The sequence below is a fragment of the Muntiacus reevesi genome, chromosome 7, assembly GCF_963930625.1.
Source record: "Muntiacus reevesi chromosome 7, mMunRee1.1, whole genome shotgun sequence".
Taxonomy (NCBI): domain Eukaryota; kingdom Metazoa; phylum Chordata; class Mammalia; order Artiodactyla; family Cervidae; genus Muntiacus; species Muntiacus reevesi.
The window spans coordinates 36046306-36062042 of NC_089255.1; the positions used below are offsets into that span (position 1 = coordinate 36046306).

At 60.0% G+C, this 15737-nt stretch overlaps 2 protein-coding genes across 2 annotated transcripts in view; one reads left to right on the top strand and one right to left on the bottom strand.

Annotated features, from left to right (window-relative positions):
• Positions 1 to 52: 52 nt before the first annotated feature.
• Positions 53 to 12049, top strand: PLA2G4B (phospholipase A2 group IVB). Its single transcript, XM_065940581.1, has 20 exons — positions 53 to 808; positions 1959 to 2031; positions 2300 to 2436; positions 2552 to 2683; positions 3024 to 3064; positions 3256 to 3298; positions 3560 to 3614; positions 3942 to 4072; positions 4280 to 4363; positions 4609 to 4646; positions 5442 to 5577; positions 6294 to 6430; positions 6621 to 6843; positions 6985 to 7102; positions 7390 to 7527; positions 7699 to 7803; positions 7941 to 8120; positions 8441 to 8607; positions 9169 to 9355; positions 9462 to 12049. Exons 1-20 carry the CDS (start codon positions 800 to 802, stop codon positions 9680 to 9682), a joined length of 2355 nt encoding a protein of 784 aa, XP_065796653.1. The 5' UTR covers positions 53 to 799; the 3' UTR covers positions 9683 to 12049.
• SPTBN5 (spectrin beta, non-erythrocytic 5) overlaps positions 10538 to 15737 on the bottom strand; it is a 47075-nt gene continuing 41875 nt past the window's right edge. Inside the window, 12 exon segments of the mRNA XM_065942027.1 lie at positions 10538 to 10669; positions 11370 to 11521; positions 11654 to 11747; positions 12839 to 12921; positions 13055 to 13143; positions 13320 to 13391; positions 13543 to 13701; positions 14031 to 14135; positions 14289 to 14465; positions 14688 to 14877; positions 15018 to 15235; positions 15445 to 15600. Coding sequence (XP_065798099.1) covers positions 10569 to 10669; positions 11370 to 11521; positions 11654 to 11747; positions 12839 to 12921; positions 13055 to 13143; positions 13320 to 13391; positions 13543 to 13701; positions 14031 to 14135; positions 14289 to 14465; positions 14688 to 14877; positions 15018 to 15235; positions 15445 to 15600 — 1596 coding nt within the window. The 3' untranslated portion in view covers positions 10538 to 10568.

Consider the following 15737-nt stretch of genomic DNA (forward strand, 5'->3'; position numbering starts at 1 on the left):
TTTGTTCTCCAGCTCTAGGGCAGCGGGTGGGGTCTGATGTCCTGGGGGGTCACTGTTGTTTCTCTCACAACGAGCACATTTTATGTTTTGGCTGCCCAGTATGTAGGATCTTGGTTCCCTGACCAGGAATGACCATGTGAACCTGCAGTGGAAGCATGGAGTCTCAACCACTGGACACCAGGAAGTCCCTGGCACACAGCTTTGAAGGGCTTGTTCCATAGAACAAGCCACAGCCCTGCCTGGTTATGCTGGGGCACGGGGCGCTCCTCTCAGATTGGCCAACACTTCTGTCAAGACCAGGTGGTTCTGTCACACCGGCAGCAGGAGGGTGGGAAAAGACCTGTGACGGGGACACGGCTCATAGGTCTGCCGCTGCCCTGGGGCCTGCTCCCCACTTAGCAGACCTTAGCAGTCTGGTCTGCACCCCCCACCCCAACTCCAGCCTCCTGCTCAGCCTCTGACAGCCAGCTCTCCTGGTGGCCCTTGTCACGGTCCAGGCAGGGAGAATAGGGCTGGGGCGAGGCCCAGGTGGCGCTGGCTGGAGAGAACGGGTGTTCAGGTGTGTTGAGCCCCCATCATGAGGGCATCAGTGGCTCTGTGTAGGTTTAAGGTGTCTCATCTCCTGGACAGGTGGCTGGTCCAGGAGTGGGTGTGGGGCTTGGGTGGAGCAGAGGTGGCTGGGAGGAACAGGGGAGGAGCTTGGGGCCCGCTGGGACATCACTGGCTCTGGGTGATAAAGCTGACGGTCCTCAGTCTTGCAGACACTGCCATCACTCCTTCCTCCTGAGGACGCTGCCTCATGGCTCTGGTAAGACCCAGTAGGGCACGGCTTCCTGCAGCCTGGTTAGCGCGTTTCTTTAGGAAGTGGTGGGCTTCTCCAGGTGTTTGCCGGCCTTGGACCGTGGTGGGGAGCAGAAGCCAGGGAAGAGGCAGGGTCTTGGGATGAAGGATCATTCAGTGTTCTTCCTGCCCTAGAGATGGGCTCCAGGCAGAACTCCTTGGCATGGTAGATTCAGGCCCTGAGAACTCAGGTTCCCAGCTGCCGTCCTGGGGCCCCAGAGGCAGCGGCTGCTCTGGCATTGCTTCTGACTCAGTTGCTTGGGGGTGTGGGGGCCCCAGGGTTGACAGTGAAGGATGAGCTTCTCCAGCTCTGCCCCTGGACTCGACATCAAGGCCCTTCTGAGGCAGGGCTGAAGGTCAGAGGAAGAATGGATTAACAGGGTGTCCGATCCCCAGATCCAGGGTTGTGGGTCTGGATGGAGTCACCTGGGGACCATCTTTAGCCTGACCTTGTAGGACCTGGAGGACCAGTCAGCCTGTGGGTGAGCTGATCACTGCTGTCCTTAGACCAGTGGAGAGCCCGTTTCCAGAACTTCTGGCCAGGGATGGGGAGTATGGGAACAGCTTCATTAGGGGGACCAAGGCCAGGCAGAGGCCCACCATACCTCTTTTCTTCCCTCCGTAGCCTTACATCCACACCTGTGCCACCTTGGGGCCCCTGCTACCCAAGATGAAACTCAAGACTGCTTAGTAAAGGGGAGCCGGGGATGTGGGGTGGAAAGAGTAAGGGCACTGTACTGGGAAGTGTGGGGGCTGAGAGCACAAATTGAGCTAGCCTGGTCTAGTTCTGGCCCCGATCTCAGGCAAGCACTTCTATTTCCTTGTGGGTTTGGTCATAATAAGTAGTCCCCACGCACAGAATGGCTGTGTGATTAAATCGAGTTAGGCTGCATCAAGCCCTTGGACCAGAGCCGGTGCAGAGTGTTGTGTAAGTGTTGGCAGGCGTCATCGAGAGATACTGTAGCCTCCTTTTGGCTCAGGACTCTGGTGGGGGGGGGATGGGCCTGGGGCTAGGCAGGGCTGATCTTTTTGGTTCAAGATTAGGCCTCAAGGTGTCACCCCAGCCTCCCTTTTGGGCCCACCAGCTGGCCGTAAGCCTTTCTCTCCATCCTTTGCAGGCAAAGGTGCCTGGGACCTGCTTACTCACCATTCGTGTCCTGCAGGCTCGTGGCCTGCCCTCCAAGGACCTCGGTGAGTGCTGGGCCCGGGGAGGCAGTGGTTTTGCAACTTTAGAGCCAGCCAGGGCGGTGGGGAGAGACACAAGTAGGCTGGGTGTGTGTGGGGCTCCTTGAGAGGGTGCGGAGAGGAGGCAGTGGATGGAATGTTGAGGTCAGGCCCCTGCCTCCTGACCAGCCCCGTTCTCTGGGTCTTCTGGGGCTGCCAGTGATGGAAGGATGCGGGCCCTGGGCGGCTGGGCTGGGAGGAACTCTCGGCTGCCACCCTTGCTTCCTGCCCGCAGTGACTGCCTCTGACTGCTACGTGACCCTGTGGCTGCCCACGGCCTCCAGCCACCAGCTGCAGACGCGCACAGTCAAGAACTGCAGAAATCCCGTCTGGAATCAAAGCTTCCACTTCCGAATCCATAGCCAGATCAAGGTGGATGGGCGTCAGTCCTGGCCCTGCTCGCTGTCCCCCCATTGTTGCCTCCCAGCCTCTTGTTCCCTGCATCACCCCTTCTTCCTGCAGCCCCCTGACTCTACTTCCCTTTCAGAACATCGTGCATCTTAGAGTCTTTGACCAGGACCTTCTAACCACAGATGACCCTGTGTTGTCAGTGCTGTTTGACGTGGGGACCTTGCGGGCTGGGGAGTCCCGGCGTGAGAGCTTCTCGCTGAGCCCTCAGGTGAGGCTGTGTGCGGGGCCGTGGAGGGCCTTGGCCCAGGAAGGGGCTGCTTTGGAGGGTCGCCAGGTACACGGCTCTCTTCTCCAGTGAGTGATCCAGGAGTCCCAGAGGCTCTGTCAGCCAGGAGCTACTGGGCAGTGTTGTCCCCGCCTCTGTCTTGGCCCCTAAGCCAAGGGCAGGGTTCTTGGAGCAGTCCAGGGAGGGTGGGCAGTAATTCTCCTTACTACTGGGGCTATAGCAGTCCAGGTATCTGGGGGATTTACACACACACACACACACACACACACACTTTTTCTCTCTCTCTCCCCTCAGTTTCTAACTTGCTTCTTTCTCCCTCCAGGGTGAGGAGCGCCTGGAAGTTGAATTTCGGCTGCAGAATCTGTGAGTCGGGCTGTGGGGCAGTTCCCAGGTGGGAGTGATTCCTTCTGGGAAGGACAGAGCCCAGCACACCCAGAGCTGACACCCCTTCCCTGGGAGGTGTCTGGGGTGGAGGAGGAAGGCCCAGATCTCCTTGAGGAGTGAGAACCTGGGAATGTGGATTCTTGCTGAGGGTCACTGGGGGCTCTTTCCAGGACTGATGGTGCCGAGTGCCTCTTCAGCAATGGCATCCTAGTGGTGAGTCTAGAACACCCGCCTACCCCGCCGTATCGTCTGCTTGCCTTCCTCCCAGGCCTGAAGCTCAGGCCCACAGCAGGGGTTGGGTGCAGCTAGTGGGGGGCCCTGGGATTTCAGTTCAAGAGGATCGCACCCCAAGCAAATGTTTGTGACTCAGGGCCAAAGTGAAAAGGTGTCAAAGAGCAAGAACCAGAGTCCTGGGAGGGGGTGGGGTGTCTGCAGGGGAGGGGCTCTCGTCTGAGGGGCTCTCTTCACACCCAGGCCCGGGAGCTCTCCTGCTTGCATGTTCGACTGGAGAAGGCAGGGGACCTGCAGGGTGAGTCCCTGACCTTCTGGGGCCCACCGGGATAGCCCCCCGGCTCTCAGCCTTTGTCATCCCCTTTCTGAGCAGATCTTGTATTCGTCGCCCCCAACTCTCAGTCAGGAGCAGGGGGCAGGGGATGCATCCCCACTGGGCTTTTCCTCTCAGTCCTCAGAGGGCTGCAGTGGGTCCCATCTCCCAGCCTAGCTCTGGGCCAGACCACCATCTCAGTAGGGGGAGGGACGTGCCCCCCACTCCCACTCCAGACCTCTTAAGTGAGACAGGGGCCTCTGTGGGCTGAGATCACATCCCCAGCCTCTCTGCTCTGGTTCCTGCTTCCAGAGTCAGAGAGCAGAGTTCAGCTTGTGGTTCCTGGGTCCTGTGAGGGTCCACAGGAGGCCTCCGTGGGCGCTGGCTCCTTCCGCTTCCATTGGCCGGCCTGCTGGGAGCAGGAGCTGAGTATTCACCTGCAGGTAGTGCCCGCTTCAGCCTGGGTGCCATCTCTGTGCTCACCCCCAGCTTCTCCCGGCTCCCCCGGCAGCCAGGCACCCTGAGAGGTGTGGGGCGACCTCGGCCTCCTGTCCGTTCCTGCTGCTTCTGGGTCACCCATAGGGCAATCTGTGAGGCCTTGCTGGGACGGAAGGGTAGAGAGTCTTAGGTCCTCTTCATCCTCCCTGCAGGATGCCCCCCAGGAGCAGCTGAAGGTGCCCCTGAGGGCCCTGCCTTCTGGCCAAGTGGTGCGACTCGTCTTCCCTACATCCCAGGTACTGGTCACCGGAGGAAGAAAGCCAGATGCACATTGTGGGCCCAGGCCTTGAAGACCTGTCCTGCTGTAGCAGCTCCTGTCCTTGGCCCCCGCCCTGGACAAGGGCCAGGCTAGGGGAGAGGGGGCCCCTGTGGAGATGGCTGGGGCCCAAGGGAGCATTGGGCCATCACAGGATGTGAATGGGGCTGGGATGAGGGGAGTGGGGTGGCCCATCTTCATGACTGGAGTGTTCATGGTTTTCAGGAGCCCCTGATGAAAGTGGAGCTGAAAAATGAAGAAGGGTGAGAGGCCACCTGGGCACTGGGAAAGTCACGGGGGACAGCTGCTGGGCACTCAGCCTGGAGGAGTGAGGGGACACAGGGCAGCCCCTAGCGGGACAGGCCACTGACAGTTCTCTCAGAGGCTCAGGGGTTTGCTCCCATTGTGGCATGCGAGGTGTGGGAGGTTTGGCCAATGACGGCTCTTGCTGACTTTTTATGCTCATTTCTAATTCAGCCAGAGGGGTGTGTACCTAGCTTGGTGCCTGGCGCCTGGGAGGCACTTGATAAATTGTTGGCTAGGAAAGCTGATGGAAGCCAGGAGAGTGGTTAGAGGTGCAGAGTGGGCAAGAAGGCCCAGAGAAGGGTAGTCACGCCCGTTGTGGGGCAGCTGTTGTGGGCGGGCCTCAGCTGAGCTGCAGGAGATGGGCAGAGTCACCCGCACTGGCCATCTGCAGGCCTGAGAGGCCAACTCCCACCAGGGAGAGGAGGGAACGTCATTTCTGCCCCCTCTGGAGCCATTTCTGGGTGGGTGAGGGAGAGGGGCTGAGAGGTGGAAGCAGATTGATGGTGTTGGGTCCCAGTGCTTTGCTGGTCTGTGACTCTGCAGTGCTGCTTCCCCAAGGATGTCCCCACCAGGGTCTGGGGTTGCCTTCTCCCCTCACATCCACATGTCACCCATCAGTCAGGACACCAGAGGTGGGGCGAGGGTTGGGGAGAAGAGAGGTGAGAAGGATGGTGGTGAGCTTTCCAGGACAGGCCCAGCTTCGTTCTCTGATGAGCCCAGGAGCTGCTTCATGTTCCCTTCCTTCCCACCAGACCCAGGGAACTGGCTGTGCGGCTGGGCTGTGGGCCCTGCGCTGAGGAGCAGGCCTTCCTGAGCAGGAGGAAGCAGGTGGTGGCCAAGGCCCTGCAGCAGGCCCTGCAGCTGGATGGAGACCTGCGGGAAGATGAGGTCTGGGGACTGTGTGGGACTAGGGGCGTGTCTTTGGCCCAGAGCCCAGCGCTGGATGCTGGCACCGGATGTGCCCTAACCAGACCAGCACTGGTGCCAAGCCTGCTCTGCCTCCTGCATTTGATGTTGTCAGGAGCTTGATTGCATCAAATGCACAGCATAGCCTGAGTCACCAGGAGCCTCTGAGCTTCCCCACTGGGCTAACCTGCCTTCTTGTTGTTCTTGGTCCTCGGCCTGGTCCAGGTGTTGAGGCTGGTCTCCAGGTGACTGACCAGTGAGGTGTACAGCCTGGGGGCCCCCTGCTGGCCTAGGGCAGTCCCTGGAGGTTCAGGGCAGACTGGGGCCGCTCCCAGGGAAATGACCTCTTCCTGAAAGAGGGACCAGAGTAGCTATGTGGGAGACTTTTGGGGTGACCCTGGGGCTTCAAGAAAGTAATCACCAGACTTCTTAGGGGTTAGGTGTGGAGATGAAGCCTGGAACCTGTCCATTTTTTCTGAGTTCTTAAAACCAGACAGGCCTGACCCTTGCAAGCCTACTTCCAACTAGAGCCTCTTCAGCAGGTCTGACTAGAACTGGTCCCAGGAGCTCCAATTAGATCTGACCAGGCTGAGCTGTGGGTGAGCCGAGTGGTCCCTTGGATTGATAGCGCCTCTTCCTGTGGCTTGACCCTTCCCTCTCACTAGGGCCTCTTCGAGCCCCGTTGTCTTCTCTTCTAGATCCCAGTGGTTGCTATTATGGCCACCGGTGGTGGTATCCGGGCCATGACCTCACTGTATGGGCAGCTGGCTGGCCTAAAGGCGCTCGGCCTCTTGGATTGTGTCTCCTACATCACGGGAGCCTCGGGCTCCACCTGGTAAGCTTGAGTGCTGGAGCCTACAGGTGGCTAGCTGGGCTATGGCAGGAGCGGGGGTGGTTAGGTTCTATCAAACTCCACAGGCCTCTCTGACCCAGTTGGAAAGGTGCTCCAGGGACTGTGGAAGGTGTCTTTCCGGCTGCTGCAGTGGGGTTCCGGTGACAATCCCTCCGACTTTGGCTTTTCCCAGGGCTTTGGCCAACCTCTACGAGGATCCAGAGTGGTCTCAGAAGGACCTGGCAGGGCCCATCAAGTCACTGAAGACCCAGGTGACCAAGAGCAAGCTGGGTGTGCTAGCCCCCAGACAGCTACTGCGGTACCAGCAGGAGCTGGCTGAGCGTGCCCGCCTGGGCCACCCGACCTGCTTCACCAACCTGTGGGCCCTCATCAATGAAGCGCTGCTACATGATGAGGTGTGGGGAGGGGCAGGGGCAGGGCAGGGTGGGGTGGCCAAAGCCAGGGCACGGTCTGGAGATGGGGAGCAGCTCTGGGCAGTAGGGGGCAGGAGAGGCCCCAGGAGACCATGGCATTAAGTTCTCATTCCCTTCCCCCAGCCTCATGACCACAAGCTCTCAGACCAGCGGGAGGCCCTGAGTCGAGGCCAGAACCCCCTGCCCATCTACTGTGCTCTCAACACCAAGGAACAGAATCTGACCACCTTTGAATTTGGGGGTGAGTAGTGCTGGAGCTCTCACAGTTGGCCGAGTGAGAGGCAGCCCAGCCTGTGTGTGAAGGTGGGCGTTACACCCCCCTCTGCTGGGCCAAGAGCCTGCCATCCCACTAGAGTCACTCAGGCTTTGGGACGGAGGCCGGGGCCGTGGGTCCTCACTCAGGGTGCCAGCAACAGAGCTGAGCCTCCTGTTCACAAGGCTGCCTGACGCGGGGCCCGTGGTGGGCGTGTTGGGCCTGAGAGTCCTCAGGTTCCGGGCCCCTCCGTGAGGGTGTGTGGCTCTTCACAGAGTGGTGTGAGTTCTCCCCCTACGAGGTCGGCTTTCCCAAGTATGGCGCCTTCATCCCCCCCGAGCTCTTTGGCTCTGAGTTCTTCATGGGGCGCCTGACAAAACAGCTTCCTGAGTCCCGCATCTGTTTCCTGGAAGGTGAGGGGGTCTGTGGGGTGAGAGAAGTTGGGGACTTGGGGAGAATGGGCCTGGGCAAGATGGTGGGGTCGACTGTCTCGGCTCAGTCATGTCCTGGCCCTGGGTGGGTGGTGGGAAGGGTCAGGTTGCGGTGAGGTGGGGGACTCTCTTCCTCTTGGGTCTCCCGCTCAGGTATCTGGAGCAATCTGTATGCAGCCAACCTCCAGGACAGCCTGTACTGGTCATCCGAGCCCAGCCAGTTCTGGGACCGCTGGGCACAAGCTCGGGCCAGCCTGGGTAGGTGCCTGGGTTCTTTCACCAGGATGGGAGAGGCAGCTTGTGGGGAATGTGGGGGTGGCTCTCAGACCTTTGTGAGTCTGCAGAGGCTGGAATAAAGGTCTGAGAGTCCCTTTGTACCCTCTTCTTGACTGCAGACAAGGAGCAGGTCCCCCTTCTGAAGATACAAGAGCCTCCCACGGTGGCTGGCAGGATAGCAGAGGTTTTCACTGACCTTCTAACGCGGCGTCCACTTGCCCAGGCCACCCACAATTTCCTACGTGGCTTCTCCTTCCACAAGGACTATTTTCAGCATCCTCACTTTTCTGCCTGGAAAGGTATCTGCTTTTCTCCCCCTGCTCTCCCAGATCTTCCCATGGCCATCTGAGCCTGATCAGACATCCACTCTGTCCAGTCCCTCGGCCCCACGCCCTCTGAGCTCAGTTCTCTGGGTCCCTTGGAGCGAGAGCCACTCTTCCTCTCCTTATGCTGGGGTCAGCGCCCATCTGTGGGACCTCAGGAGTTGAGGCTCTGCTTTGGCAGCAGACAGCAGGAGACAGAGGCTCTTCCTCCTCCTAGCAGCAACATTAGGCTAGATGGGCTGGTGCTCTTAGCACCAGTGACAGCTGCTCCCCACCCGATCCCCCAACTTTTCCAGCTACCAAGCTGGACGGCCTCCCCAACGAGCTGACACCTGCAGAGCCCTACCTTTGCTTGCTGGATGTTGGCTACCTTGTCAATACCAGCTGCCCACCCCTCCTGCCGCCCACACGGGACGTGGACCTCATTCTGTCGCTAGATTACAATCTCCATGGAGCCTTCCAGGTGGGCTGTGGGCAGGGTTGGGAGGTGGGGCAACCCTAGGCCTGACCTTAGGTGGTCTGACATCTTGACTCCGGAGAGACCTGCTTTGGAGTCCGGTTTCTGGGCCAGCTTCCCTTTGTGACCGCAATACCACATGAATGAAAGGCTGTGGATTCTATGAACTTTCTCCCCGGGGAACTTACTCTGCTGAGGAAGATGGAGTGATGGGGAAGCTGGCAAGGTTTTAAAACGTATTTCCTATTTGGGTCTCCTTTGTTGTGTCTGCACCCCTGTTGGGTTCTGGATCTTTGAGACTCTTTGTTTAGTTTCTATGTGGGTTCCAGGAAGGATTTTTGCCTCCCAGGGGCAGAACCTGGGGGTTGTTAGCAGCCCAGCTTCATTGAGCCCAAAGGAGCTGCCGCAGAAGGGCCGCTTGGTTTAGAGCATTGATCCCTGGCCTGTTGGGTTCACCAGTGTCTGATTTGATGTCTTAGCAGACCTCTACTTGTAGTCAGTCCAGTGTGGAGGATACTGGGAGCCCATGGGGCCCTCCTGCTGAGCCCACCTCTGCCCACCCTGCAGCAGCTGCAGCTTCTGGGTCGGTTCTGCCAGGAGCAGGGCATCCCGTTCCCGCCCATCTCACCCAGCCCCGAGGAGCAGCGCCAGCCCCAAGAGTGCCACCTCTTCTCGGACCCCACCCGCCCCGACATCCCTGCAGTGCTGCACTTCCCTCTGGTCAACGCCTCCTTCAGGGACCACTCTGCCCCTGGTGAGCCAAAACCTCCCTCCTCTGTGTCTCCCCCGATGTGACCCCCCAAGCCCGCCCTCCACCCCCAGCGGGCATCCCCCATGACTGGGCTACACTCTCCCCACAGGGGTCCGGCGGACAGCTGAGGAGCAGGCAGCTGGGGAGGTGAACTTATCTGCATCTGACTCCCCCTACCACTACTCGAAGGTAACCTATAGCCTGGAGGATGTGGACAAGCTGCTCTGCCTGACGCAGTACAACATTTGCAACAACCAGGAGCGGCTGCTGGAGGCCCTGCGTGAGGCCGTGCAGAGGCGGAGGCAGCGCACACAGTGCCGGCCCGAGTGATGGGCGGGAAGGGGCCACGTCCGGCCCCACGGCCCCGACTCTCTTTAAGGCTCACTTCTTGGCCGCCTTGCTGCTCTGGTTGAGTTGGGGTGATCACCAGCTTCCAGAACCTCTAGCGGTTTGAACAGCCCAGTTGTGGTCTCCAGCCCTCCGAGGGGCTCACCAGGGTGCACTGCCTGGCACTATCCAGACACTGAATTCACCAGCACCCCTGCTGTGGACACCCTGGGGTAGGTGGAGGGTTTTAAACAGGGGCTATGGCCTGGTCTGCAGGATGTGGCCAGAGAAGAGTCAGAGGTTCGGGGCAGTGTGGGCCATATTTGTGTAAGCACACGGAGCCCCATGACCTGTGTGTCCTTTTGCTTCCTTGCTACCTCGAGTAGCTGTACAGGGTGAAATAGAGCACTTTACGTATCACAGAGACGCATACAAACATGAGGTGTGACAGATTACTGTTACTGGCGCCAAAAGGGGACAGGTCATTCCCCCTCTTGGTTAGGCCTGGTAAGGATGGGTGTAGAAAACAAAACCTCTCCCGAGGCGCCTTGCAGAGCAGGCAGGTCAGCTTGGGCTTCCCTTGCAGAGCAGGCTGTGAGCTCATGGCCGTGTCTGCTCCACCCAAGCTCACTCTCTTCAAGCAGAGAGGAGGCCATATTGCTGCTGCAGCCCTGGCCCTGCCCAGATGACTCACAGGTAATGCCAGCCAGCACCCCGTCCTCCTCACCCGGGGACTCAGTCGAAGGGCTGCTTCCTGTCCCACAGTAGGGGCGGCCAGACGTGGGACCAGATGAGCCAGGTAGACAGTGCTAAGGGTGTGACTTCAGCAGGCTCTGACCTTGGTGGGGCCCATCTCCGGATGAGGAACCAGCTATTCCAGAAGTTGGTCCTAAGGGGCCGGATAGCTGGGTCTCCTGGTTCCCTCGAGGGTGTCCTCGCTTGTAGCCCTGAAGTTTGGTGCTACCTCTGCATTTGCTTCAAGGCCCGGACCTGTCAGGAGAACAGAGAGGTGGAGTGAATTTAGGGCCTAGCCGCCCTGGAATCTTTTCCAAGCACTGGTGCCCCAGGCCTCCTTTGGAATACCTCACCTCTTTCTCATGTTGACGTGGGATTTGGATACTGGGAGTGAGGAGGGACCAGGATATGCGGGGTGAAAGGGGGATGACTGGTTCCCATGATCCGGCTCACTGCATCTGTCTGCCCTGGGCGTGTGACTGGAGGCACAAACCAGGAAAAATGGCTGCCCTGATCACTGTAGAAGCCACTGTGTCCTGGACCAGGCCTGTTGACTCAGCAGCACATCATCTGACTCCTACATGGGAACCTGTAGGCCCTGCAAGAGTGGGTAATTATCCAGATACCACAATTGTGGCTGCCACCCCTGTCATGATGTGAGTGATCCCTCAGGCACAAGGCTGCCTATAGGGTCTGTGCACTGTGTCTGTGTGTATGTCTGGTCCGTGGGCGTGTGTCTGGGTGACATCCTGACTCCCAGCCTCTCTAGGACAGTAAGGCTCCTCCCCTCCCTGCTTGCAGGGAGCTAGTCCTTGGACTGGGGAAAACCAGGGAGGATGGAGGCAGGGAAAGAGTGCAGGAGGGGTCTGGCCGCTGCACCTTGGAGAGGGAGGGAGGGGGTGTGGGTGTCAGGCAGGCTTCCTGGCATGTGCAGAGGGAAGCCAGGTTCACTCACCATGGATCTGGCCTGAGCAGGACTGGCGGCGGGAGCCTTCTGCAGTTTGCTGTGCGGGGCCAGCCGTCTGTGGGAGCCCCGTGGGCTGCGGGTAGCTGTAGGTGCATGCTCGCATCTCCTGCAGCCAGGCGGGCGGGGGACCGCCGTGGAATCTGTGGGGACAGGGAGCCTCAGGTGTAGACTCTTGCCACTACTGAGAGTGGGTGGGGGTGGCCCCACACCCAAGCAGCATCGTTTAAGTCCCAGGACCTCAGGACTCCCACTTACAGATTCAGGAGGCCTACCTGAGTGGAGCTGGCATGCCGGGTACCCTCTCAGCACTGCGCTCAGCCAGGAAGCCCGAGGGTCTGGCTTGGAGCTCTGGGCTCAGACTGGGGGCTGCGGAGCAAAGAGGGAACGGTGGTCAGCCTGGCCTGGGTGCTAGGACATCTGTGGCAGCAGGCTCCACACCTGCCCCTTCCTTCTTGCCGTGGCCTGAAGTCCCAACTCAAGGTGACAGTGCTGAGAGGAGGAGCCTGGAGGAGGAGCTGTGGTCTTGAGGGTAGAACCCTTAAAGAGAGACCCAGAGAGTACTTTTGCCCCTTCCACCGTAAGAAGCCAGCGAGAAGATGCCTCCTGCAACCTCTCTCACCTGCCAGCACCATGATCTTGGACTTCTCAGCCTCCAGAGCTGTGAGAAATAAATGTCTGTTCACAACCTACCCAGTCTGTGGTCGATTAGTTAGAGCAGCCCAGACAGCCTAAGAGACGCCTGCTTCTGGAGGCTTGGCATACTCCAAGCCTTGCCCATGTGGAGGTGCGGCCCAGGCCCAGGACTCAGGGGCACGCTCCCCAGTGCATCCAGCCTCCTGGAAGACTGAATGCCAATGGGTTCAGAATGGCTTATCCTGGAGAAACTCAGGTGCCTTTGGAATTCTGGAAGGACAGCCTCAGGGGAGATCCCAGTGGAACAGAGCCAGGAACTCAGAAGGAGTCTGAAGTGAGTCCCCTAAGCAACCCCTCCATGTGGAGCCTGTTGGACCACCATGACAATAGATTTCTGGTCCAAAGGGTGCTCTCTGAGCCCTTCCAAGAGTAGAACTGGGCCTGGCCACTCTCTACAAGACACCCCAAGGGGGGTGCATTCAGAGCTGTAGGAAGACTGGGGCAGAAAAGACCTGTGTCAGAGAAGAGCATGGGAAGCCCGTGAGGATCCTTGAGGGAAGGGTTCCGGGAGTCTGACTCCACAGTGGGTGGAACAGAACCAGGAGGCCATCAGGGGATCAATCCAGGGCCCGCTTCTAATTATGTCATCTCTGGCAAGTTGCTTACCCTCTCTGGGCCTCAAATTAAGAAAAATGGCACTCCCACTTACCTCTCAGGCATAGAGGTTAGATGTTAAACATCCAAGGATGCACTAAACACCAGCAGCTGGGGGCCCAGGAAACCAGGGCCCCCCCGCTCCCCTCCCCCGCTTCCCCTGGACCTACCTGCCCAGCTGCTCAGGGCGCCCCGCCAGCTCCCAGTCTGCCCTGCAGGTGGCGCCGCAGACAGGGTCTCTCCCGCAGCCAGCCTGCCACCCAGACAGTAATGCGTCAAACTCTGCCTCTTGCGTGTGTGGGGACCCCTGCCTCCAGCCCCCTCAGCTGCTGCCGGAGGCCGAGCCTGTCCCGGACCTGGGGTCTCTCCCCCGACAGGGCCCTCACCTTAAGGAAAAAGTATGTTTTCCATCATGTTGATCGCCCGGCTTCACACTGGTTCCTGTGAGGTCGAGGGAGACGGTAGAAGCCATGTTCTGAGGAGGGACGGGGGAATGTTACCTTCTCTGCTTTTCCCTGGGGGCCCTTCTTTGCCCTCTGCCTGCCCACCCACCCACCTCCTGGAGCAGGCTCAGCTGTCCCCCAGGGCCCTCTGAGCCCTTGCGTGACTCTTACAGGGCAGCTGCTATGGAAGCGATCTCCGGGTACTCACCTGCCTCCTCCCAGGCAGGAGCTGGTGCTTAAGTTCCAAAATTCCCTCCATGGTGGGGGCACCCTTTGCATCCTGAAAATGCAGGGAGGGGTCTGGGAAACATCAAGAGCAGCACAGACGACGGGGCCCTCTCTGGAAAGTGGGTGAGGCACCTAACCGCCTTCGACCTTTTCATCCCTGGAGACAGACCCCCTGGTATTGCAGTGGACTGCGGACTCCTTACCCCCGGGGTCCCCGCTGTGCACTCCGGGGAGACGGTGGTGAAGCGTATGCAAGACCCAATGGGGACAGATGGCTGCGGGTCCCCCGTCTCAGTCAGCTGTGCTCTGGGCCACCAGCTTCCCGAGGGTTTCAGCCCCTTCACCTGCTGCTTCTGGTCCACCTTGGGGAGGGGAGCAGCAAGATGAGTCAGACCAGGCTCTGGGGGTCCACGCCCCAGCCTCTCCCCACATCCCTCCCACCCAGAGAGAGCGCCTGTCTCCTCACTGTTCTTCATCTCTTCAAGCTCAGAGGACCCCTCTCTTGTCCCAGTCCACACTGTGCCCCAGCCCACCCAGATGTGGGGTGACAGGACCCTGCAGCTGGCAAGGGAAAGAACAGGGCTTTCCCCAAGGGTCAAATGCTGGTTCAGTGCCTGGGGGGAGCCCAACCCTCAGGCTGAGACAGGACACCCCTGTCTCCCGGTGCCCCCTCACCCCAGCCTCTGCTCACCGCTGCCTCCTGCTGCAGTCGGGCAAACTTCTCTTCCTGGGAGGCCAGCAGCTTCTCTAAGTCCTTGTGTCTGCAGAGCAGCAACTCCACATCAGACACGGAGTGCTGGGGAGAAGCAAGCCAGGGTGAGGCCCCGCCGGTGGGGGTGAAGAGAGCTGTTCCCTCAAAACCAGCCCTGGAGGCCAGGGAGAGGAAGAGCAGGCTGTAGCTGCTAGACGGTGCGGGCACGGCCAGCTAAGCAGCAGGGCATTGGCTCACCCCGCAGTTGGGGTCCAGCAGGAGGCCCTCCCGGCAGGCCAGCCAGGCCTCAGCCTGGTCCAGCTCTTGTCGCAGCTTCTGTAGATGCCAGCTCTCCTCACAGCGTTCCCGGCGCAGGGCCCAGGCCTCTCTGAGTGCCCGCAGCTGCCTGTCCAGATCCTGCAGACACCCAGTTACCTGGTGGGAGAGGGTGTTGTGGGTGAGATGCCCACAGGGTGGGGCCAGGCTGGAATGCCCAGCAGAAGTGTCGAGGGAAGACCATGAGGTCCAGACCCTCCCGGTCTCTGTCCTCCTCTCTCTGCCCCCTGCCTGGCCTTCTCCTCCTGCTCGGGGATTCCGAGGCCTGGGGTAATGGGGCTGAGTGCCCAGCCAGCCCCTGACCCGTCACTGTGCTCACACCTCCAGGGACATGCAGTGGCCACTGTCCACCAGCCACTGCCCTTCCTGCTGTATGTTCTGGGCTTGAAGGCTGTACTCCTTGATTTCTCTCCCCAGCTCCTCATGCAATGCCAGGAGCCCCTCGGCCCGAGCTATATTCCCAGCCAGCTCCTCCAAGGACACCAGGGCCTGCTTCTCTGTGGCCCATGCTCTGCGGGGTGAGGAGGGGAAGCTGTTGTCAGGGCCAGGGGTGCAGACTGGGGGTGGCGGGCAGGGCATGAGCTGCACTGGGGGACGGGGTGACCCCCACCCTGCAGGGCAGAGTTGAGCCAACGACCGGATGCCACCTACAGCAATTCCCGACAGCGTCTGAGGAAGGTGTGGCCCTGGGCAGCCTCCTCCAGCTGCCGATCTCGCTCATAAACCTTTGCATTCAGGGTGGCCCAGGCCTCCTGCACCCCGGCCAGCTGCTTGGCCAGGCCCTCCTGAGCTTCAGGGTGGAGTTGGCCCAGCCGGCAGGCCTCCGTCTGCACCCGTGCCACCTCCTTCTCCATCGCTGCCAGTTCCCTCTGCCACCAGAACACAGAATCAGCCTCATCCCCCACAACCCGATGCCCACTTCTCTTCAGGAAGCAGCCATCCTGAGGAGTCAGGCTCTGCTTCCAGATGGACAGCTCCCTGACCTGGGCAAGGAGGCCCTCCCTTCCCTTCCCAACTCTGGGGTCCCCCTATGCAGGGAAAGAGGTCAGGTGGGCAGGCCCCGGGGGTTGACCCTTACCTCTAGACATCTGTGCTGTTGCTGCAGAGTCTGCACTGTTAACAGGCTAAGGTCGCAGGCATCTCTAGCCACCAGGGTGGCCTTCTCTTGCATCTGGCCCTGGAGCTCAGCTGCCGCCTGCTCCAAGCTTCGAACCTCACGGGTGGCAGCTAGGTTCTGGGAGGAGAAGGAGGGCCTGCTCTCACCAGAGTCCTCTCTCCCTAGAGACGTGGCCTCCTGGGCCACTTTTTAAACATGGAGGTCCATGGGGCTTGGTGATGCATTCATTAACCCCGGGTACAGAAAATGTCCCG